The sequence below is a fragment of the Orcinus orca genome, chromosome 2, assembly GCF_937001465.1.
Source record: "Orcinus orca chromosome 2, mOrcOrc1.1, whole genome shotgun sequence".
Classification (NCBI taxonomy): Eukaryota; Metazoa; Chordata; class Mammalia; order Artiodactyla; family Delphinidae; genus Orcinus; species Orcinus orca.
In genome coordinates this window covers 163,853,483-163,877,325 of record NC_064560.1, presented here as the reverse complement: position 1 = coordinate 163,877,325, position 23,843 = coordinate 163,853,483, and the positions used below count along the sequence as shown (strand labels likewise).

The following is a 23,843-nucleotide window of genomic DNA, read 5'->3' as shown; positions in this document are numbered from 1 at the left end:
CTAATTGCTCTGGCTAGAACTTACAATACAGTGTTAGATAGCAATGGTGAGAGGTAGACATCCTTGTCTTGTTCCTAATCTTGGAAGGCAGGGTGGGAGGAACCTTTCAGTCTTTCAACCATTGAACATAATAGTGTCTGTAGATATTTCATAAATGCCCTTTATCACGTTAAGGAAGTTCCCTTCTATTCCAAGGTTTTGAGAGCTTTTATTAGGAAGGAGTGCTGGATTTTGTCAAATGCTTTTTCTGCACCAATTGAGATGATCATGTGATTTTTTTTGTTTTGTTTTTTGCGGTACGTGGGCCTCTTACTGTTGTGGCCTCTCCCGTTGCGGAGCTCAGGCTCCGGACACGCAGGCTCAGCGGCCATGGCTCACGGGCCCAGCCGCTCCGCAGCATGTGGGATCCTCACAGACTGGGGCACGAACCCGTGTCCCCTGCATCGGTAGGCGGACTCCCAACCACTGTGCCACCAGGGAAGCCTGTGTGTTTTGTTTTGTTTTTACTTCATTCTATTCATGTGGTGTATTACATTGATTGATTTTTCTTTGTTGAACCACCCTTGTATTTCTGGGATAAATACCACTTGATCGTGGTGTATAATACTTTTAATGTGCTGTTGGATTTTGTTTGCTAATACTTTGTAGAAGATTTTTGCATCAGTATTCACAAGGGATATTGGCCTGTAGTTTTCTTGTGATGTCTTTGTCTGGTTTTGATATCAGGGTAATAACGGCCTCACAGAATGAGTTAGGAAGTGTTCCCTCTGCTTCTGTTTTTTGGAAGAGCTTGGAAAATACTGACATTAAATCTTCCTTAAATGTTTGGTGGAATTCACCAGTGAAGCTGTCTGGACTCACGTTTTTCTTTGGAGGTTTTTTTTTTTTTTACATCTTTATTGGAGTATAATTGCTTTACAATGGTGTGTTAGTTTCTGCTTCATAACAAAGTGAATCAGTTATACATACACATATGTTCCCATATCTCTTCCCTCTTGCGTCTCCCTCCCTCCCACCCTCCCTATCCCACCCCTCTAGGTGGTCACAAAGCACTGAGCTGATCTCCCTGTGCTATGCGGCTGCTTCCCACTAGCTATCTATTTTACATTTGGTAGTGTATATATGTCCGTGCCACTCTCTCACTTTGTCACAGCTTACCCTTCCTCCTCTCCATATCCTGAAGTCCATTCTCTAGTACTTTGGAGGTTTTTGATTACTTACTCACTTTCTTTACTCGTAAGTCTGTTTAGACTATATTTCTTCTTGAGTCAGTTTTGGTAATTTGTGTTTTTCCAGGAATTTGTGTATTTCATCTAGGTTATCTAATTTGTTAGCATATAATTGTTCATAGTTTTCTCTTATAATCCTTTTTTAAAAAAATTAATTTATTTATTTATTTTTGGCTGTGTTGGGTCTTCGTTGCTGTGTGCAGGCTTTCTGTAGTTACGGCGAGCGGGAGCTACTCTTCATTGCGGTGTGTGGCCTTCTCATTGCGGTGGCTTCTCTTGTTGTGGAGCACAGGCTCTAGGTGTGAGGGCTTCAATAGTTGTGGCACGTGGGTTCAGTAGTTGTGGCTTGTGGGCTCTAGAGCGCAAGCTCAGTAGTTGTGGCAAACAGGCTTAGTTGCTCCTCAGCATGTGGGATCTTCCTGGACCAGGGCTTGAACCTGTGTCCCCTGCACTGGCAGGCAGATTCTTAACCACTGTGCCACCAGGGAAGTCCATATTGTAATCCTTTTTATTTCTGTAAGATCAATAGTAATGTTTCCACTTTCGTTTCTGATTTGTCAGCCAGGCTGTAGATTTATTAGTCTTGTTGTTGTTCTTTTTTTTTTTTTTTTTTTTTTTTTTGCAGTACGCGGGCCTCTCACTGTTGTGGCCTCTCCCGTTGCGGAGCACAGGCTCCGGACGCGCAGGCTCAGCGGCCATGGCTCACGGGTCCAGGTGCTCCGCGGCATGTGGGATCTTCCTGGACCGGGGCACGAACCCATGTCCCCTGCATCGCCAGGTGGACTCTCAACCACTGTGCCACCAGGGAAGCCCTTGTTGTTCTTTTTAAAGAAATAACTTTTAATTGTGTTGCTTCTCTTGTTTTTCTATTCTGTATTTCATTTTTCTCCACTCTTATCATTTTATTATTTCCCTCAGTTGCTAGCTTTGCATTTAGTTTGCTCTTCTTTTTCTAGCCTTCAAGGTACAGAGTTGTGACTGATTTCTTTCTTTTTAACGTAGGGCTCCACTGTTATACACTTCCCTCTGAGTGCTGCTTTTATTGTATTACATGATTTTTATTATGTTGTGTTTTGTTTTTACTTGTCTCTATTTTATAACTTCCCTGTGATTTTATCTTTGGCCTATGGTTATTTAAGCGTAGTGTAATTTCGGGACCTCCCTGGTGGTCCAGTGGTTAAGAATCGGTCTTCTGGGCTTCCCTGGTGGTGCAGTGGTTGAGAGTCCACCTGCCGATGCAGGGGACACGGGTTTGTGCCCTGGTCTCGTGCCCTGGTCCGGGAAGATCCCACATGCCACGGAGCGGCTAGGGCCGTGAGCCATGGCTGCTGAGCCTGCGTGTCCGGAGCCTGTGCTCCGCAACGGAAGAGGCCACAACAGTGAGAGGCCCGCGTACCGCAAAAAAAAAAAAAAAGAATCTGTCTTCTGATGCAGGGTACACGAGTTGGATCCCTGGTCAGGGAAATAAGATCCCACATGCCACAGGGCAGCTAAGCCTGCACCACAACTACTGAGCCCTTCCGCTCTAGAGCCTGCGGGCCACAACTAGAGAAAAGCCCGTGGGCTGCAACTGGAGAAGCCCCCACACCGCAAGGAAGAGCCCTCGAGTTGCAATGCGTGCTGCAACTAAGACCCAACACAGCCAAACAACAATTAAAAAAAAAAGAGTAGTTTAATTTCTACATACAGTTGATCCTCATTTTTCATGCATTGCTTGTTTGTAAGTTTACCTACTCAGTAGAATTTGTCACTCAAGAATCAGTACATTCAGACCTGTGCAGAGTGGTGAAAAATTTGAGTCATCTGGTATACATGTTCCCAGCCAAGGCTGAGCAAGGCAATAAACTGCTTTCTTGTTTCAGCTGTTATACTGTAAACAAGAGTCCTTTTTGCAGTCTGTTCAGTACCACATTTGTCATGTCTTTGTGCTTTTTTTTTTGATGGCTTTGCTGTTTAAAAGGGTCCCCAAGCTGCAGTGCTGTTTTGTGTTCCTACATACAAGAAGGCTGTGATATGCTTTACAAAGGAAATATACATGTGTGAAGTAAGATTCATTCAGGCACCAGTTATAGTTCTTTTGGCCATGAGTTCAATATTAATGCATCAACAATATAGTACATCCAGAAAATGGAAGAGGAAATTCACTGATGTGTATGTAAGGCCACTCTGGAAATGCTGAAGTAGTGTCTGTAGTGTCTGATGAAGCTATGGAAAAGATGGAAAAGTGTCTGACTTTGTGGATTCATGAGATGATAACCAATTAAAAAAAAGAAAGCATAGTGGACAGCATCATTATGAAGCTGAAAGCCAATGAAATCATGTTACCCAGAGTAAGGAAAATATTAAATTCTTCTCTTGTAGTACTGACTGGCCTGCACATTTCAAAAGACTATACAGCATGAAAAATGTTAAACTTGCAGTAATCCTGAGTCAAGATCAAGAGGCTGTGGGAGAATCTTTAGGTTGTCTGCTAAGTGTTATTTAGGAAAAAGGCTATGTGGAAAAGCAGGTTTTCAATGCTGATGAGACTGGCTTATAGAACTATTTCTCCAGTTCTGTCAATGTTTGCTTCAGTTATTTTTGGGCTTTGTTTGGTGCAAATGTGTTTATAATCATTATATCTTCTTAAAGAATTGATCCTTTTATCAATACATATTGTCCTTTGTCTTTGGTAACAATTTTTGACCTGAAGTCTGTTTTGTCTGATTTTAGTAGTGCCACATAGTTCTCTCTGTTGGTTACTATTTGCATGAAATATGTTTTTGCATTTGTTCACATTCAACCTATTTGTGTCTTTGGACCCAAAGTGAGTCTCTTTAGGCAGCATATAGTTGGATCGTGCTTTCTTATCCATTCTACCAATCTCTGCCTTTCATTGGAGAGTTTAAACCATTTCCATCTAAAGTAATTACTGATAAGGAATGACTTTTGACATTTTGCTATTTGTTTTCTGTGTGTCTTATGCGTTTTTTACTTCTAATTTCCTACATTGCTGTTTTCTTTTGTGTTTGAGTTTTTTATAGTGGACCTTTTTTTTTTTTTTTTTTTACCTTGTTTTAAACTAGCCCACATGCTATATAGCAGACACTATGAGCACAGCTTCAGGACTACTATTCCTCCTTTTACGACCACTGAGACCAGGGTTCAGATCCAATGGGAAAGGGAACTGGAGGGTTATAGCATACCATTTTGATTCCCTTCTTATTTCCTTTTGTGTATATTTTTTAGATACTTTCTTTGTGGTTACCATGGGGATTACAATTAATAACTAGATATATTTTGAAGGTATAACTGACACTTTTAATGGATTGGATGATGGGTATGAATGAGGAAGTCAAGGTTAACAACAAGGTATTTGGCCTGAGGAATGGAACAGTGGAGAAGTCATTTATTAGGAAGGAGATAACCATAGGAATTTAAGTTGGTCAGATGTGGAGACGGCAGAGAAATCAGGAGTTCAGATTTAGTCATGTTACATTTGAGATGCCTGTTAGACATTGATCACGTAGGCAGTTGGATAATAAAAGTCTGAGATTCAGGAGACGTGTCCTGGCTAGAGATGGAAATTTGAGTCATGAACATATGGATTGTATATAAATCCTTGGGACTGGATGAGATCACTAAGGGAGTGAGTGTAGATTGGGAAATGGGCACACTAATACTAAAGAGCTGTGAATAAAGGGGGGAACTAACAAAAATGACTGAAAAGGAGTGGTCTATGTATATTTTATATATTTGTAATAGATTCTGTCATTTCTTAGGAAAGGATAATTCCACATAAATCTGTTTTCTTTCCAGCAATATCTAAATGAGGACAGTGGTCCTAAATATTAGTGGTCCTAAATTTTAGAGACAGTTTAACATAAAATAAAAAGGTAGTTATAATTTGGATATTCTTAAATATAAAATAAGTGTGCCAGATGAATTGGTTATTATGCATAATCTTCCTCCCCCAACATGATCCCACTTTAGGAATATTACTTTATCTAGTTTTTCTAGGTGGTTTGACTTTTTTTTTTTTTTTTGGCGGTACGCGGGCCTCTCACAGTTGTGGCTTCTCCCGTTGCGGAGCACAGGCTCTGGACGCGCAGGCTCAGCGGCCGCGGCTCACGGGCCTAGCCACTTCGCGGTATGTGGGATCTCCCCGGACCGGGGCGCGAACCCGTGTCCCCTGCATCGGCAGGCAGACTCTCAACCACTGCGCCACCAGGGAAGCCCGGTTTTACTTTTTATAGTCATTAAAATCTGTGATCTTTTTTATCTGCTTAAAAGATTGCTTGATAAAATACTTCTTTGCTTTAATACTGTAATTATACTGAATTCTGTTCTGCGGGGAGCGAATGTGAAAGTTATGTAGTCAGAACTGAATCAGGTCTTCCCCCAAATGTGTTTCTTTCCACAAAAAAAATCTAGGGAAAATATTGTGAAGGTAGAGACTAATTGCTTAAAAAAATCAAACATCAATGAAAAAAAAATGACTTGTTCTTTTCCCAAGTAGTCATCTTACCCCAGTGAGATCTAAAGGTGCTCTGGAATAGGGGAAAAGCTTCCACATCTAGCTTGTTTGCATTCCTAACTCTCCCATTTAAACACCTTGGAGTTAGTAAACCTGAATAAAGGTGGATTAAGTTAAGTTAAATTCAGTTAACTTAAAATGCTTCTTTGCCTACCTTCAGTCCTAGCTTTTGAGACTTAATAAATGAATTTTTCTTCTATCTATTGTGTAAGAGAATTCCCACCAATAACTTTGTACTTTTTTACTTCCTTATGGGGTCTAAGTGAAAAAAGAGAAAGAAGAAAGACGCATAGGAGACTTTTTTGGTGGTGGTGGTAGTTTTTACTTCTTTGCCTCTCCCTTGCTATTAACAGTTTAAAAAAAAATTAACAGAAAAATTGAAAATACCTGAGTGCCTGCTACAGAGACAAAAGCCACTGTTATCATCTCTCACCTAGATTGTAACAGCAGCCTCCTAACTGGTCTTTCTGCTTCCACCCTTGCTCCGTTATTGTCTAATTCCATGACACTGCTCTGCTCAAAACCCTGCAATGGCTCCCCATTTGATTCCCCACAAAATCAGATTTCTTACGGAGGGCTCTCAGGCTCTGGTTGCCATGACCTCTCTCACCTCTCCTACCTGCTCTCTCTGTTCCAGCCACACTAGCTTCCTTGCCAGTCACATTTCCTCATTAAAGACTTTGCTCTACCTGATCCCACTCCCTCATATAGGTTCTTTCCTCAGATACCTGGTTGGCTAATTCTCTCACTTCCGTCCAGTCTTGCCTTAAATCTCAGCTTGTCAATATAAAGCCTCCGCTGACTATCTTTTAATACTTCAACCTGCCCCACTCACACTCCCATACTCCTAATCCTGTTTCTGTTACAGTTTTAATTATGATAGGTGTGGTTATGCTCTGGTAATGACTTAACCCTGAAACCAGCTTAACAACGAAAGCTTATTTCTCATTTGTGTTTCATATCCATTATGGGTTAGCAAACGACTCTGTTCCACTTAGAACCTCAGGGATCCAGGCTGATGGAAGGTTGCCCAACTTGTGATGCATCTCAACATGCAGCTTCCAGCGTCCCATCTGTAGGGAAGAGAGAGTTCATAGAATGATTGAAAGGGGCAGAAGTCACCTTTTTCCCAGTTCATTGTCAGAACCAGTCACATGGCCCCAATCTAACTGCAAAAGGAGCACAAGGAATATTTGGTGAACATTACTGTTTCAACACCTGTTCTCTTTTTATTTCTCCATAGTACTTATCATGTTTTATTGTATAATTTGTATATTTTATATAAAATGTCATTTATATATTTGCATATTGTATAATTTGCATATTTTGTTTTTATTATTTAGTGCCTTTCCTCAGCAAGAATTTAAAACTTATTCTCCTAGAAAACTTCACTACTTACAGCTTCTTGGACACAAGCATTTCTTCATTTGCTCCTGCTGTTTGTAATGTCCTCTATCTTTTTTGCCCTGTGCTCCTTTTTCCTCTAAAGAGTAAATCCGACTTATCTTTTGGGACAATTTGAATCTTAATCTGGGAGACTCAACTAACATCCTTAAACTAAGTTAAAGGCCCATCCCTTAGACTCCCTCTGAATTTTTATTATACTCCTATCATAGCCCTTAACCTCCTTATAGGGTTACATGTCTGTCTGCCCCATTAACCAAGTTCCTCATGCATATGGAAGAATGTCTGGAGAAATACATGGGGCCTAGAAAAGAAACTATGAGGATCCGAATAAGGACAGTATAAGTAGGGTGAAGAGATGACAGAATCAAGAAATATTTAGAAAGTAAAATCAGCAAGACTTGCTTATTGGTTGAATATGAGGGATAAGGGAGAAATCAAGGATAATTCATACTTCTCATTTAGATTATGATACTTCCAAGTGACATAGGGAATATGAGAGGAGGAACAAGTCTAGGTGGTAGGATGATGAGTGGGGTTTGAGGTATAGTATGTTTAACTCCATAAGGATCTCAAGATGGAGATATGTGCAGGGGTTGGCTAAATGGTTCTTAATCCAAGGACATGGATAGGTGTTCAGCATGCTAAGTAGTAGTTAAAAGACAAGAAAAGGTGAGACTGCCAATAACTACTAAGGGCAGAACCCTTAGTTAAACTAACATTTAAGGAACAATTAGAGGAATACATGCTCTTGTGAAGAAAACACAGAAAAAAATAGGTGGTGAAAGGGGAACCACGAGAGTGTGATGCTGTAGAAATCAAGGTATTTAGACTTTCAGGAAGAAATATGTGGGCCATGTTAAAAGCAGTAGAGAAGTCAAATCAAAACAACTGTGTACTAAATCTTGACCACTCTTCTTGCAACGTTACTTAACTCTTTCAACTCCACTTCTTATTGAACCACCTTGAATTCTTATTGAATTGAACTATCTCGGCTTCAATTTCATTGAGAAATTTGAAGTTATCAGGCACATGCCTATCCATCAATCATTTCCTCCTTCCGTTTAATATCAGGAGCTTCAAAGCCAAGTCTAATACCAGTGCCATTAATACTAAGAGTTGTCTACATTTTAAGTTTTTTCCCAATTTATGGCTTTCTGCTCCCAGTATCCCACCAAAAATTTTTGCAATAAGGTTGCCATTTGAAATTTTAGTGGAGGGGCAAAAATGGACAACAAATTACGTGATGCTGAATATCAAAAGGAAGATGTGGAAATGGCAAATAGCAGTCAGTCACTGATGGAAGTGAGAGGGAGATAATGCCTCCTCCCCAAAGGAGCAATGATATTCGCCTGGACCAGATTCAGGTGTTATTCCAGAGGCACTTGCATTTTGGAGCTACAGTAAAAGTATGTCTCTTACCTGTTTTTCTTCTGTAGCATACCAGTGATTGAATCTTTACTGTAGAAGCAAAAATGAGCCAATTCCCACAACGAAGATTGTAGAAGCATTCCATTTGATTCATTTGTTCATTCATGTAAAAGTATTTCCTGAATGTCTGCTATGTGCCATGCTTGTGGTTAGGTGCTGGGAATACAACGGAGAGTAAAAAACACATAGTTCTTGTTCTCCTGGAGTTTTGTAGTATAGTGATTTTTTATTTGCTTGTTTATATTTAACCTAATTTATTTAACTAATTTTACTTTTTTTTCCCTTTAGTATCCTCTTATATATGGACTGATTCTTATTCCCTGCTGGTGTTCTCTAGTTTGCCTAAGTAGAATTTACATGGGCATGCACTCCATTCTGGTAAGGAAAACATTGTGTTCATAGAGCTTTATTTTTTTCTAAAATCGACAGGCAATTGTATAATTTTTACTCATTTTCAAACTTACTGGAAACCTAAATGAGAAAATATAGTTACTGTAAATCTTCTTAGTTTTGCAAAAATAGAAACAGGATGCTTTGTAAAGTTTTAATGTAGTTATCACGTATTTCATACAAACAGTTCCCACAATAACCAAGTATTATACTCAGGATAACATTTCTCCCTCCTTCCATTTTCACTTTTCTTTTCTTTCTCATTCTCTTCTATGCCTTTCCTACCACTGAGTCAAAACCAACAATGTAAATACAGACACCAAGGAGCTCTACTTATAAGTGAGGACCCAGTGACTAGAAGCTAAATGAACTTAAAACTGTCCTGGTGCCACTTGTATTTGAATATTAAACTCTAGTTTTCTTCTCTTTCCCGACAGTATTTTAGGGCTTACATCAGATATTTTATTTTGAGAATGCAATTCAGTTTCAAAAGCAGCAGCACAGAGACCCTGTGCTCTTTCAGCCAGCCACGCCTACTCACTTCCCTTCCCCTCCATCCCATTGACATTTCCTAGTTCTGGCCTGTACCATCTCTTAACCAGATTACTGCAGCAACTTCTTAATTAGCAGCCCCACTTCCAATAAGACACTGCTCTGTACAGTGTTTAGCCTCCTGTTGTAGTTTACTGTCCAAAACACAAGTATGATGCCATACTGAATGACTTGACTCAAATGCAAAGGGTGTTTCATATCCCAATACCATTAGGAATGCCTTAACCGCCACATGGAATGCCCTTTCCCTTTTCTTTGCCTAACGGACTATCCTCTCCTGTTCTTCACGACACACAAAAAAACATTATCTCCTAAAGCCTCATTACCTTCCCCATCTTTCCTTTCTCAAGACTGGTTAGGTAGCCTTTCTCCCAGAGCATATTGAACGTAATTCTGGCATAGCACTTATGCTAAATTGCTATTGCTTTTTTCTTTATCTTTCATCCCCACTAGATAATAACATGAGAAAAGTAACCTCTATCCCTTGCATTTAGTGTGGTGTCTCTTATGACACTCTGTGAATGTATTATGTATTATCTTGTAGATAAAGGATCAGAAGAAAGATGGAGAGATAGAAATGAATTCATGGAATCCAAAAGTTTATAATAGGTTATATAAAATTTTTCTTGTCCTTAACAAGTTCACATTTTTAGACTTTTCTACTCATAAAAGTGTCTCATTAGCTTATTTCGTAGCTGTAGAAGTATTGGGTTTCTACTTCTTCCTCAGATTGCTTGCTTCCAGCAGCTGCCCCTTCACTAGTAAATTACCAGAAGTGCCAAATGCTATGTTAAGAAGCAAGCTATTTGTGTTTTATTTTTTATAATTATTTATATTAATGCAAATTATGAATTGGCATATAATTCTGTCTTTCTGACTAATCTCTACTAGTTTTATAATAGACTAAGTATCACATTTTTATATCAAATCTAATATTAGTCACAAGAAAATGTTTTCCATCTCTGTGCCATGTTACAGTTATTCCCTTCCACTACCAATTAGCAATATTGCACCTAAAAAACTAACAAAAGGTTATGCATCTATGAATGATAATATTATCCCTAGATTCATTATCATCATAAAAGAGGAATAAGAATCTTAATATATTGAATATGTAATCTCAACCATGCTGTTCTTAAAAAAAAGGAAACGTATAGTGAATTAATTAAATATTTAAGCTGAGTTCAGTTCATGTTTAGATACTGGATAACATCTGTTCTTGAATCAGCTGAAGTAAGTGTATTATTGTATGTATTATGATGTATTATTTTTCAAATCATGAGTCTGACAACCAAATCATGAGTCTGATAACCCTCGGTCTTTTTTTGGCCGCACTGTGAGGCTTGTGGGATCTTAGTTCCCAGACCAGGGATTGAACCCGGGCCCCAGCAATGAGAACACCAAGTCCTAACCACTGGACCACCAGGGAATTCCCCAGCCCATCTTTTAATTATTCAAAAACGATCTTGTCCCATAAAATGTCTTTATCAGTTTTATTCTGACTAGCTACTGAATTTTATTATGTATAGCATTGCAAGTTGTTTTCCTTTTAAAAGTAAAATCACAGATGACTTGCAAGCATCGTAAATTATGTTTCTGTATTAGAAGCACAGTTATTCCTAATCAATAATATATTGGTTTTATCATTTGATAATTGATATATGAAATTATAGTCATAATGAACCCCCCCTTTTTACATTATGGATCTAATATATTCCCACAATTTTCACTTTTTCCTATATTTTAATGCTTCAGTAGTTACCTGCATTTTGAACTATTTTCTTAATCATAATTTGTATCTTCATTGTTTATTGTGAAATTACTATGGAACTATAGGCAGAGTATGCCCTAGAAGTTGCTAATAGGTGCTTAGATGCCATATTATCTAAGCAGATGTCTTTATTAACATTAAGAAGAAAGTTCTAATAATGTAGTCTAAATAATTTATATTAACGAGCACTTTGTTGATTATTTTCCATATGCTTTGTTTTTATTGTTATAACACAAAGAGCAACACTTAAGTTTATTTTTAACATTTGCCTACGTTCCTAAATAGATTTTCTTAATCCCCAGAAAAGTAGAGGAGTTACCACATCCATTTTTCCTCTATTTATTTATGTATGTATTTGTTTGTTTGTTTATTTATTTGGCCGTGCCATGCGGCATGTGGGATCTTAGTTCCCCAACTGGGGTCGAACCCATTGGGAGTGCAGAGTCATAACTTAATGGGGAAGTCCCCATTTTTCCTTTATTCATCATCAAACCTAGCTCTAAAAATTTCTTGAAACACAAGCCATTTTTAAATTACTAGATTAAGTACTTGACAAATTACTGTTTTGTTTCTACATTAGTAAAATTATGAATATGTTATAATTACATTTACCCAAAATTGTACTAAAAGTTTATTTTTCTATATGTGGAAAGTCTTTTTAGAAAGGTATTATGAGATCATAAAGTAGAATGTACCTCTCAAACCCATTTTTATAACAAGACATAAAAAACTAACCAAACAACAGGAAAAATCCTGAAATCATGTTATAGAGAAAGATCCAGAGCAGTAAACACTAAGAGTTTTAATAGTGGTTATTTCTGGGTAATAATTACTTGTTATTGTTTATCCATATTTTCTAGTTTTTCTGTACTGAACATGTATTAAATTTGAATTTTAATTAAAGATAAAAATTTCAAAATCCATCCCTAATAATGCCTTTATAATCAAGAATTGCATTCCAATAATACATTTTGTTAGAAACCCTGTTGGCATCACTGACATGTTGAATTAGAAGCAGAACACCTGAAATATGTTACAATTAAAAAAAAAAAACCCTAGGAGCCAGCAGAAGTCTTGAATTCTAGCCTCAGTGAATCACTAGCCTCTCTAGTTTTATTTACTGATTGGAAGAAATGAAAAGGAGACAATTTCAGATTTAAAACATAAGAAATCTTTATTGAATTTATGGTATTTGATATCTTCTACCATAAATTTGATAACCATGAACATTCCATTCAAATGTGTAATTATTAACTTTTATGGCATATATGTTATCTATAATTAATAAGTATCTAAAATTATTTCCTGTTTCTTTTTGGAAAATTTCCTACTTTGAGTTCTTTATGCTACCTTTAACATCAGCTTTTCTTTATTGCATACTTTGTGCTGTAATGCTTAAAACCACTTACACATTTTAATATTGTACATTAAATTGATATTACAGTGATAGCCACCATGTTTATGTCCTGAATTCAGTCATTCTTCCTTCTGGTTCTGTAGCATGGAAATTAAATGTGCCTTTTTATCCAGGATAATATTATAAATAATTAATAATTCAATCAGAAAAGGAGGCAGATTTGTATAGAGACTTGTGTAATCTAAGTTTATTATTCATAGAGCTATAAAAGAAAAGCAGAGGACAACAAATATTGGATGTTTTCTGTCATACTGAAATATACATCTAAAAATATAATTGTGTTATCATATATATATATATATATATATATATAACCATGTAAATCAGTAAGAAAAAGAAAATCCAAAGGAATAGTTGCCTTAAAGACACAAATATATATTGTATAGAAAAGGAACAGTCCATAAACATATGAAATAATGCTTAATTAATTATCAGGGAAATGCAAATAAAACATCAAGAAATACCAACAACTGATGGGATATAAATTTCTGTAAACATTTTGGAAATTTTTTATTGTCTTGTAAAATTGAACGTGCACATATACTATGATTCTGCCATTACATTCCTAGGCATATGTCCTGGAGAAACTTTCATAGACCCATATGGGAACATAAAAAGAAAGAACATAGAGGCATTGTTTATAATGCTGCTTGGTTTAAGAATATATACCAATTAAGAAAGCTCAACGATAACCAATGAACTAATCCAAAAGCTGAAAACATCCTAAGTGACCATCAGTGGGAAAATAGATAAATTGTATAACCACACAATAAAATATTACATGGTTGTGACAGTGAATGACCTATAACTAACTACATATGATGAATGAATCTTAAAAACTTAATGTTAAGTGTAAAAAGCAAATCAAAAGAGAATGCATACTGCCTAACATTTTTATAAAGCTCAGGAAGAAGCAAAACTAGGTAATGTTTTGTTTGGAGATATGTGATAAAACAGTTTTTAAAAGCAGGTATTTATTCAGCTAATACCCAGGCTTATGCAGAGTGATAGAACTAGGAAACAGCATACCAATAGATTCAAAGTACTGGTAATATTATAGTTCTTTTTGGGGGCAGTGATTTCATAGATATTCTTTTTGTAATTTCACATATACTTTACGTATCTTATTCTATGTACTAACTATTACATAATAAAAATCTTAGGACAGAAAAACATTAAGCACCTACTCTGCTGCTTAACTGTACTGAATGCTGTTGAGAAGTAACCATTGTTTTGGGCAGCATAAAGGTCACTAGTATCCATGAAAAGAGTGGTTTCAATGCAGTGATGAGTTTAGGAAAAAATAAGAAGTGAGAAGGTGGAGGCAGTGAATATAAGCAACTCTTCTGATAAATTTTTCAGTGATACTAGATCCCAGGGTTTCGTTTTGTTTGTTTTAAGGTGGAAATTCTGAAACAGTTTTGTTCATGTCAGGAATGATTCAGAAAGGAAAGTTCTTTTAATAATAGTGTTATTTCCTCCAATAAACCATCTTCTATTTTCTACCCAGTTGTTTGTACCTAAAAGTAGGAGTAGGAGTCATTTTTGATCCCTTTTTCTTTTGCTTCTCTCTTCATTCAGATCATCACCCAGTTGAAGTTCGTCAACTCTAATTTTAAAATATTTTACTAAATCCATCTATGTACGTCTCTTTATATGGACCATATCTAGAGTGAACCACTACAGTAGCCTCCCACTAGTGTCTCCTGTCTTCCATACTTTACCCCTATAATATATTCTCTACACAGCAGATGGAATGTTCTTCTATAAATATCCATCAGATTTTATTACACTCCTACTTGGGAATCTTTCAGGCTCCCTATCACTTTTGAAATAAAATCTGAACTTCTTACCTAGCCTACAGGGGCCCTATCTACATGATTTGACATCTGCCTGTCTCTTGGATCTCATATCACATCACTCTTCTCACTATTTGAGCCACACGGAATTTCTCTCAGTTCCTTGAACTCACTAGGTTCTTTTCTGCCTCAAGGCCTTGGCACTTGGTATTCCCTCTACCTGGGACACTTCTTAGATCTAAAGATAGGGCTGACTTTTTTGGAATCAAATTTCTGCTCAAGGGTCACCTCCTCAGACAGGTTTCCCTAATCACTCTAATAGGGTCTTTCATCATTCTATCCCATTGTCTTGTTTTAATTTCTTTATAACAATCTGAAATTGTAATATTTATCTATTTTTTACTCACATGGTTATTGTCAGTCATCCCCACTAAAATGTAAGCTCTATGGCGTAGGAATCTTTTCATTTATTAAGCAGTGTATCCTCAGCCCCTAAAATAGCGTCAGGCACATGTAGGTACTCAATAAGTATTTGTTCAGTGAATAAATGACTGAATGGGAAAAGGAAAAATAGGCTTTGTATCCTCTTTAGTCATGGAAATAATTATGTATTTAAATGTGTGATTATTATATTAAATGCATGAAGATGAAGTCTTTGAAAAATAAGTACAGTTGATCCTTGGACAACGCAGAGGTCAGCACAATCAAAAATCCACCTATCGTTACAGAGTGCCCTTCATAAACTTGGTTCCTTTGTATCTGCAGTTCCTTTGTATCAGGGGTTCTGCATCCTCAGATTCAACCAACGGGGATCATGTAGGACTGTACTACTGTTTACTATTGAAAAAAATCAGCAGTTAAGTGGATCCACACAATTCAAACTCATGTTGTTTAAGGGTCAGCTGTATATTGTTTTCCCCAGAAATCACTACATACGTTAAGCATAGTTTATTGTTCATTTGAATATACATTTGTGTATAGCATATATGTATTAATTTGTAAAAGGGCAGAGCTATAAAAGCATAATCATTTTATTAGCATCAGTGAATCTTTTTAGTATTATTAAAACAGCTTTTAGTACCTATTATATAAAGTTTACTTTAAGAATGTGACATATTTAAAAATGTACATTTATTAACATTGAAATGTGAAATATATATAGATATATTTCCTTAAATGCCAAAAAAGTATTATACTAAACAACTCTACCTTCTTCTTTTCTCAGGATGTTATTGCTGGATTCGTATATACCATTTTAATCTTAGCTATCTTCTATCCATTTGTGGACCTGATTGACAACTTCAACCAAACTCACAAATATGCTCCATTAATCATCATCGGGCTTCATTTAGCCTTGGGGATCTTTTCTTTCACTCTAGACACTTGGAGTACATCCCGGGGAGACACAGCTGAGATTCTAGGAAGTGGTGCTGGGATTGCATGTGGATCTCATTTTACCTATAAAATGGGTCTAATATTAGATCCTCCTCTGGATATATTACCTTTACCTAGGCCCCCCATTTCAGTGACTCTGTTTGGAAAAGCCATATTGCGGATTCTCGTAGGGATGTTGTTTGTACTAGTAGTCAGAGATATAATGAAAAGGATCACTATTCCTTTAGCCTGTAAAATCTTCAATATACCATGTGATGATGTTCGAAAAGCAAGACAGCACATGGAAGTTGAACTTCCTTATCGGTATATTACCTATGGAATGGTTGGTTTCTCGATCACATTTTTTGTTCCTTACATATTTTTCTTTATTGGTATCTCTTGATGGAGAAATATTGTTTACGATAAGAAAGGAGGGTATCAGTTACTGATACCTAAAACCATATTCTAGTTAAAAGCCAAATCAGAGTTAGGCTTTTGCAGGAATTTAACTTAAATAATTATTTAAGTAAATTCATAGGAGTCAGTGCATTTTATCATTGCACATCCAGTTATTGTTTTAGGTGAGCTGAGCTATTTCAACATTGAGAAAATGATAAGTATCCATTTGGAATGTTCATGTAATATTTGGAGAGTTTTATGCTGTTATGGATTCAAGTTATATATAATATATATTAAGGAACATAATATATAATTATGTATCTAATATATGTTATATATAAAATAATATACCTAAGTTTTTTTTTAAAACCATGGGGGTGTATTATAAAATCAATAATAATATGCAAACAGTTGTGCCTGTGTATTTGGACTTAATACAGGTATGTTGTTATTAACAGATATATTTAATGTTTATTTACTATGGGAGCCATTTCCTAACCAAATTGCATAATTACTAGACCAGAATTCGTATGCTACCACATATTGGTTTCCTGCCTCTTTTTATACTGCCATCACCTTTCATGTTACTCATGATGTTGAACATAGGAGGCATTTTTAATGGACCAAATTTTCAGAAAAATTAGTTTTTGAATTCCTTTTTTTTTGTTTCCCAGTTCTGTACACTGTGTTGAATGTACTTTATTTGCACTTGTTCTGGACATTAGTTTAATAATTCAGGTACTGAATTTTATTGCTTGCTAATTGTGCCTTTCTGTTGCTGAATTAAGAAATGCCATGTATACTGTGATATAAAAATAAGACTAACTTTATCTTAAGTTACATATAATCAGACAAATATTTTAAAAAATATCTGTCAAGCTAACAGGGCTAGCAGTAAACCACCTTCAGTTCTTCAGCCTTTGTTTAGAAAGAAATGTGGAATGGACTAAACTTTCTCACTAATTTATTGGGAACCTAAATGGATAAATATTTCCATTTTTGTAGGTATTTTTCTGTGCATTGTAAGTTATAGGAACAAGATATATTTTTTGTACATTGTCTTGATCGTTTATACTACAGGTAGATATTTCCAGTGAATGGAACTGTAATTGAACTTTATAGATGGGACAATGCACATTTCATATGTAAACAAACCATTTTTCTAAATTATTTGGAAATGATTGGGTTTAGCAGTGTTAACTTTTAATACCATTTATTAGCTACTGTGGTAAATTATAAAATTTTAAAGTTTCAGTATTTTAGGTCCTATTATTTTTTTCAACCTTTTGTTATTTTCATGGTGGAATATTTGAGTATAAATATTAAACTATTCTTTATGCTGTTCGTGCCTTTATATTTTGAAGTGTAATTGTAATTAGGTTAACATTAAGTTTATTTGTAGTAAGTTTTTCATAAAGAAGAGAATTAACTTTCCATGTAAATGAGCATCAGGTATGGAGTTACTGACTTAGTGCAATATCTGTCTGATTATCCAGAGGTATCAACTTAAGATGTTTCTATTTTGGGCAGCATAACTATTTGAGCTCATATTTTTTAATTATGATTGAGAATTTAGGGACATGGTAATTTTTGCCAATAGTGAATCTGATAATTGTAAGTAAAACAACTAAATTTTCGACATTTACCTATTAGTTAACAGAAAACCAAGGCACTTAGGAACATATCGGTACGTTGGAAAATGTGCAAAGAACTTTTCTTTCAAAATGTGTTCACTGAATCAAATTTTAGGGACTATTTCCCATAATTTGAGTATACGCTATCTTATTAATTTTTATATCTAGCTTAAAAGGTATTCAAAAATATTCCATTTCTTTGTGATTTATTATTTTCTGTCCTATGATAGTTCCATGCTAAATGTATTTTAAAATAAAAGCCAAATTCAAGATTGGAGGGTGTTTTGTTTGCCTTCTATGCATTTGTTTCTGTATTGTCTGGTAGAGATTTATAAAATATATCTAGTATTTTCATTCTAGCAGTCTTTTCCTGTGAAGCGTTTTATTCAATATAAGTACTGTTTTTAGAAATAGAAGACATTGAAGAAATTCTTTAAGGTTCAAACTGCTTTGGACTCTATATATGATCATTCTGACACTGTACTTTTAGTGAAAAGTTTCATAACTTTATTTTTAAAACTTATGCATAAAACATGTTTCAGTAAAATCCACGACTGAGTATTGTCGGTAGTTGGCTGTTAATCCATTAATCCAGGAATTAATCATAATACAAAGAACAGGTACTTTTACAAGCAAAATAAACATATGGACATTTCATTTTGTAATTATAAAGTGCCATGACATGTGAACTGCAAAAACTAGGGCTTCCTGAAAGTCATTATAAGACCTAATATAAAGCAATGCTACTATAGTAGATTTATGTAATTTAATTTTATCTACCAGCTTTCTTTACAAGTAATGTTTATTAAATGTGTCTTTCAAAGACAACATAAAAATTAATTCAGTGATATGAGTATAATTTAAGGGCAGATTTTCATAAAATGTTTGATAAAGATGAGTAAATGTTAAAATGTTTTTATTTTGAGTAAAATTGTGTATAATCACACAATTTTATATGCAAAGATTTTTTATTGCCAAAGCAATTTCATTCTTGTTAATGAAGAATGTTTACTCTAGATTTAAAACCAAACTGTTTAATCTGGACGTCAGTAAGGCCCAGTTTTTAAAATGCAACTTTATAGCTGAATTAGTTTTTCTGAAGGGAGTTTTTGTTGTTTACTGTGGAGATTATTTTGAGAAAGGGAAGAGGCAATAGTTTGAGAAAGTAATTTGATGTAGTGGATGTTACTACGCTATTATTTTGTCAAGTTTTGGTCATGTTCTTCCAGTTTTTGCTGTTATATACATAAGTTAAAAAGAAAACTTTTAGGGCTTCCCTGGTGGCACAGTGGTTGGGAGTCCGCCTGCCGGTGCAGGGGACGCAGGTTCGTGCCCCAGTCAGGGGGGATCCCGGGTGCCGCGGAGCGGCTGGGCCCGTGGGCCGTGGCCGCTGAGCCTGCGCGTCCGGAGCCTGTGCTCCGCAGCGGTAGAGGCCACAGCAGTGAGAGGCCCGCGTACGGCAAAAAAAAAAAAGAAAACTTTTAAACTTGAATTTTAAATAACTTTTACACTTGGATTTTAATGGTGGTTACATAGACTATAAATAGCACAATAAAAATAAGTTTTAACATGCTAATTACAAAGGACATTTTAGAAAGTTTTTCATTTTTAAGCACACCAGACCACTACAAATCTTTACAAACAAAGCATGCCATGCCTTCCTTGTGAGACACACAGGAGGGAAAATTCAAAGAAAAATAAAAGAAATATATTTTTTAAATAAAAATGTTTACAGAAATAAACACTAACTTTTTAACCTCAACTATCTGGTATCTGCTAATTTGTCCTTTTTTCCTGTCATCATGTTTAGTCTTGGTGCACTTTCCATGGATGTCTAAAAAGCCTAGCTCCTAGTACTGTAAGTGACAGGCTATGACAGAAATCTAAAGTGTGTTTTTAAAGGGTATTTTCCTGTCATTTTCTAAAAGCCAAGTGAATTTTAAAATAGCTTTATGATGTATACTATATCATGATGTCTACAACATCATTGGGTTTATTTCAACCTTAAATGTCATAAAGTCCATTATCTCAGGTTTTAAAAGTTCATACACTTATCTATTATGCTGTTTGCAATATTTGATTTAATACATATTTTTAAAGTTTCCTTTGTTACATAATGACATTTTCTTATGAGATGTAAAATGGATTCTCTTTTTAAAAAATAGTTACTACGGTAATATTACCTCTTCAGATTTGAGGTTTGTCCCTTGTCCTAAATTAGGGGTTCTCATAACTGAAATCCATTGTAGCACATATCACAACCTGTGATTATTTATGTATTATTTTCTTAAATTTTATGTCTTCATCTCCATGATGTAAGCTCTATGAGGAAAAGTGGCTTGTGCCTCTATTTACTTCTGGATCCCTGGGACAGAGCACGCATAATAATATATATTGAATGAATACCCAGTCCCTAGACAGGCTTCAGTATGTGTATTTATCTGGGTGAAAAATTCTACAATTTTCATCAGCTTCTCAGAGAGATCGGTGATCTAAAAAAGTTTAAAATTCTGTAATAGTCTACATTTTACTTCTTGTTCTAGCTGTTTTAAAGGTTTAGATTGTAAATAAATGCATCCAATTCATCTAGTAAAAATTTTGTCACTTTTCTTGCAAATATTTAAAGGATAATCATTTAGATTCTTGAAATGTTTTACATGTAATTACTATAATACCCCATTGTATAGAATGTGATTTGTATCCAAATAAGTTTTAAGATGTTATTTTCTTTGGAATTAAAATAAAATCTGAGAAGAAAATATTCTGCATATATGGGGATATAACTTTAGTTTCTAGTAATAAGCTATATAAATATGTTCTTGAGAATATTACTTTGTACAGTTTGATCTTTAATCTTTCACATAACCAACTACTTCACAATCTGTGATTTTTATAATTAAAGTGATATTTATAATTAAAATGTAGATGAGATATAGTCAGGGCTTAAATATCAATTTTTTTACTTAAGCACAAAGACTCCCCTGGATTCCAAATGTCTCCAGGCCCAGACTTGTGGGACTCAACTGGGGTTGGTGACAATAAAGTGGATTCTAATTCCCCTAATATTTAAAGTTCCCCCAGTGTCCCCCTCCCTGCTTTTATCTGGGCTGACTTAAGGGATAAAATTCACGAAACTCATTTTAATGGTGGTGTTACTTTTGCTAATTTCTTATTGAAATGCTGTGATGACAAACTTGAAAAAGTAAAAGAAAAAAAAGAAGTTATAGTCCCTCAACATTTCCACTCTGCAAAATGTTTCAAGTAGCTTTACAAAATAAATATTTTAAAAATATTTCTTTCTCTTGGCAGTACATTCCCAAAATCTTATTTAAATTATTCATGGATACAAGCTGTAAATTTTTTAAATTAACATATAACTTAATTTATAAATATCATTAATTAATTATAACCCAAACATGACATTTATATCTGAAATATTTTTCTTCCTTTTCTAAAAATAAGTTGTCTACATTTTCCAACTATGTTATATATGTTAAGGCTAATCGTAGATTTACAAAATACTTTATTTTTTTAATCTATTTTTTTTTGAAGTATAGTTGAATTACAATGTTGTGTTAATTGCTGTACAGAAAAGTGACTCAATTTTATATATATATATATATATATATATGAATGTATATATACATACACATTCTTTTTCATATTCTTTTCCATTATGGTTTATCACAGGATACCGAATATAGTTCCCTATGCTATACAGTAGGACCTTGTTGTTTATCCATTCTATATATACCAATTTGCACTGCTAATCCCAAACTCCCACTCCTACCCTCTCCCACCCCCCTCCCCCTTGGCAACCACCAGTCTATTCAAATGTCCCTGATTGTTTCTGTTTCATAGATATGTTCATTTGTGTCATATTTTAGACTCCACATATAAGTGATATATGGTATTTGTCTTTGTCTTTCTGACTTCACTTATTATGATAATCTCTAGTTGCATCCATGTTGCTGCAAATGGCATTATTTTGTTCTCTTTTTTATGTCTGAATAGTATTCTACTGTATATATGTACCACATCGTCTTTATCCATTCATCTGTCAGTGGACATTTAGGTGGTTTCCATGTCTTGGCTATTGTGAATAGTACTGTATGAACATAGGGGTGCATGTGTCTCTTTGAATCATAGTTTTGTCTGGATAATATGCCCAGGAGTGGGATTGCTGGGTCATATGGTAAGAATTACAAAATACTTTAGATGTATCTGGCATCTTAGAGCTCATATATGGCAATTTCTTACCAAGTGCATAAATCTATAGTATTATTAGCAGATAATCATGTGCAGGCTTCTTAAATACTTAGGCAGATTGTAACTTTATGATGCATTGTTGAAATAAATGAACGAATGAAATAAGTGAAATAAAATTTCAATGGGCTGAGAGCAGTGTGGTGGGAGAGAGGATGCATTTTAGGTAGAAGTAATCGGATGAAACAAAACATGGAAATGGGATGTATTAGACCTGTTTGGCAAACAAATGGATTGCAGTTTGTCTGGAGCGTCAAGGTACCTGGAAGGGAGTGGTAGAATGTAAAGCTGGGAAGTTTGTTAAATTATTCAGTAAACAATGGTAATAGTGGATGTTGCCTTTCTTTACCAGTAGAAAAGCTGCACTATTTATTGCTTGTGGATGAAATTACACCCAACTTGAAGGTAATCAAAACTATTGTTTGTTCAATAAATAAGGATATATTTTTAATCTGTGATAAAGGAAGAGAGTTGTGTGTTTAGCTTTAAGTCTTATTTACTTATTGAGAAGAGAAGTAAGGCAATTTTTTATTATTAATCCTGGATTTTATATGAAGAAGCCCAAGGCCTTGAAGTTTGGTGACATGAGATCATGACTGCTACAGTTGCAGTTATTTAAAGGAGCCCCAAGTGACTTAGGAGAACTTTGAATGTGAAGTTACACGCCCCCAACCTTCCACCCTCACTAGAGGGTTGTAAAGCAAATAATGGCACACCAAGAACCCCGTGAACGACCCTAAGGAATGCAGCATGAGGACTGCAGAGTTTGCAGGCCTTTCACGTGTTCCACGGCAAGGACTACCTCCCAGGGGATGCACTGGGATTTCTAGACATGCTCTGGGAGTAATGTTGGTGTTCTTCAATTTATCTCCTATCCCACCATACTTGAGACTGAACTTTCTTCTTTGGTTTGAAGTCAGAACCTATCACACATCTGATCAATCCCAACTGCTTGAGACATGGATTGTGGGGTGAGTGTAGGAAGGATGTTTGCTAGTAGAATCACAGAGACACCATAAATATGTTCTATATATGTCAGATAATCCACAGTACACCCATGAGCACCTGATTTTTCTGATTCAACATTATTGTTCAGGAGGGCTCTTAGCTCCCTCATTAGAAGTGTGTATGTGTGTCTATTACCTATTTTAAAAGGACATAATAACTATATTGTCTTATATTTACCTTCCAGTTAGCCCTCAAACATGTTACTAGACAGTGCAGATCTGCAAGTTTAGCCATTCCATATCATTCACTTGAAACTCTCATTCAAAGAACCATTTGGCGACTTTTCCATGAGATGGTTTTGTAAGTAGAACAGAAAGATCATAGAATTTTGTTTTGGGGGACTTTAAGGTGTTCCGTGTCATAATATGTTACATTCTTATTCTTGCCCTTGCAAGTCTATCATAAAGCTGACTTCAGATTCGCAGCTCGCAAGCAGTGGTTTCTCTCAAATCCTGACCCTGATAAAGAACTCTTCATTTTTTACAGAACTTTTGTGAAAATTTTTGTGTATGAATTGCATTCTGCATGAAGATGCTGGTGCCAAACTGGTATTGACTTTTATGTTCCCATTCTGTGTCTGTTTTCTCCAGTAAATACAACAAAACAAGTATGTTGAATAAAAGAAACAGACTCAAGCCAGTATGTTACAGATG

The 23,843-nt window shown here is 35.5% G+C and overlaps 1 protein-coding gene, 1 long non-coding RNA gene and 1 other non-coding gene across 4 annotated transcripts in view; 1 reads left to right on the top strand and 2 right to left on the bottom strand.

The window, feature by feature from the left end:
* Positions 1-18,191, top strand: part of SGPP1 (sphingosine-1-phosphate phosphatase 1) — a 43,007-nt gene extending 24,816 nt beyond the window's left edge. Inside the window, exons 2-3 of one of the 2 annotated variants that reach the window (XM_004262117.3) lie at positions 8,869-8,958; positions 15,735-18,191. In XM_004262117.3, coding sequence (XP_004262165.1) covers positions 8,869-8,958; positions 15,735-16,286 — 642 coding nt within the window. In that variant the 3' untranslated portion in view covers positions 16,287-18,191. The remainder of the gene's footprint in view (positions 1-8,868; positions 8,959-15,734) is intronic. The other variant, XM_049706401.1, reaches the window with a different exon arrangement.
* On the bottom strand, positions 4,279-4,404 carry LOC117200277 (small nucleolar RNA SNORA61). The gene has a single exon (XR_004481748.1). It is a non-coding gene; the product is annotated as a small nucleolar RNA SNORA61 (small nucleolar RNA).
* Positions 6,044-23,843, bottom strand: part of LOC117200194 (uncharacterized) — a 42,102-nt gene continuing 24,302 nt past the window's right edge. Inside the window, exons 2-3 of the long non-coding RNA XR_004481685.2 lie at positions 8,572-8,736; positions 6,044-6,818 (exon numbers count right to left, since the gene is read on the bottom strand). This is a non-coding gene — a long non-coding RNA (uncharacterized LOC117200194). The remainder of the gene's footprint in view (positions 6,819-8,571; positions 8,737-23,843) is intronic.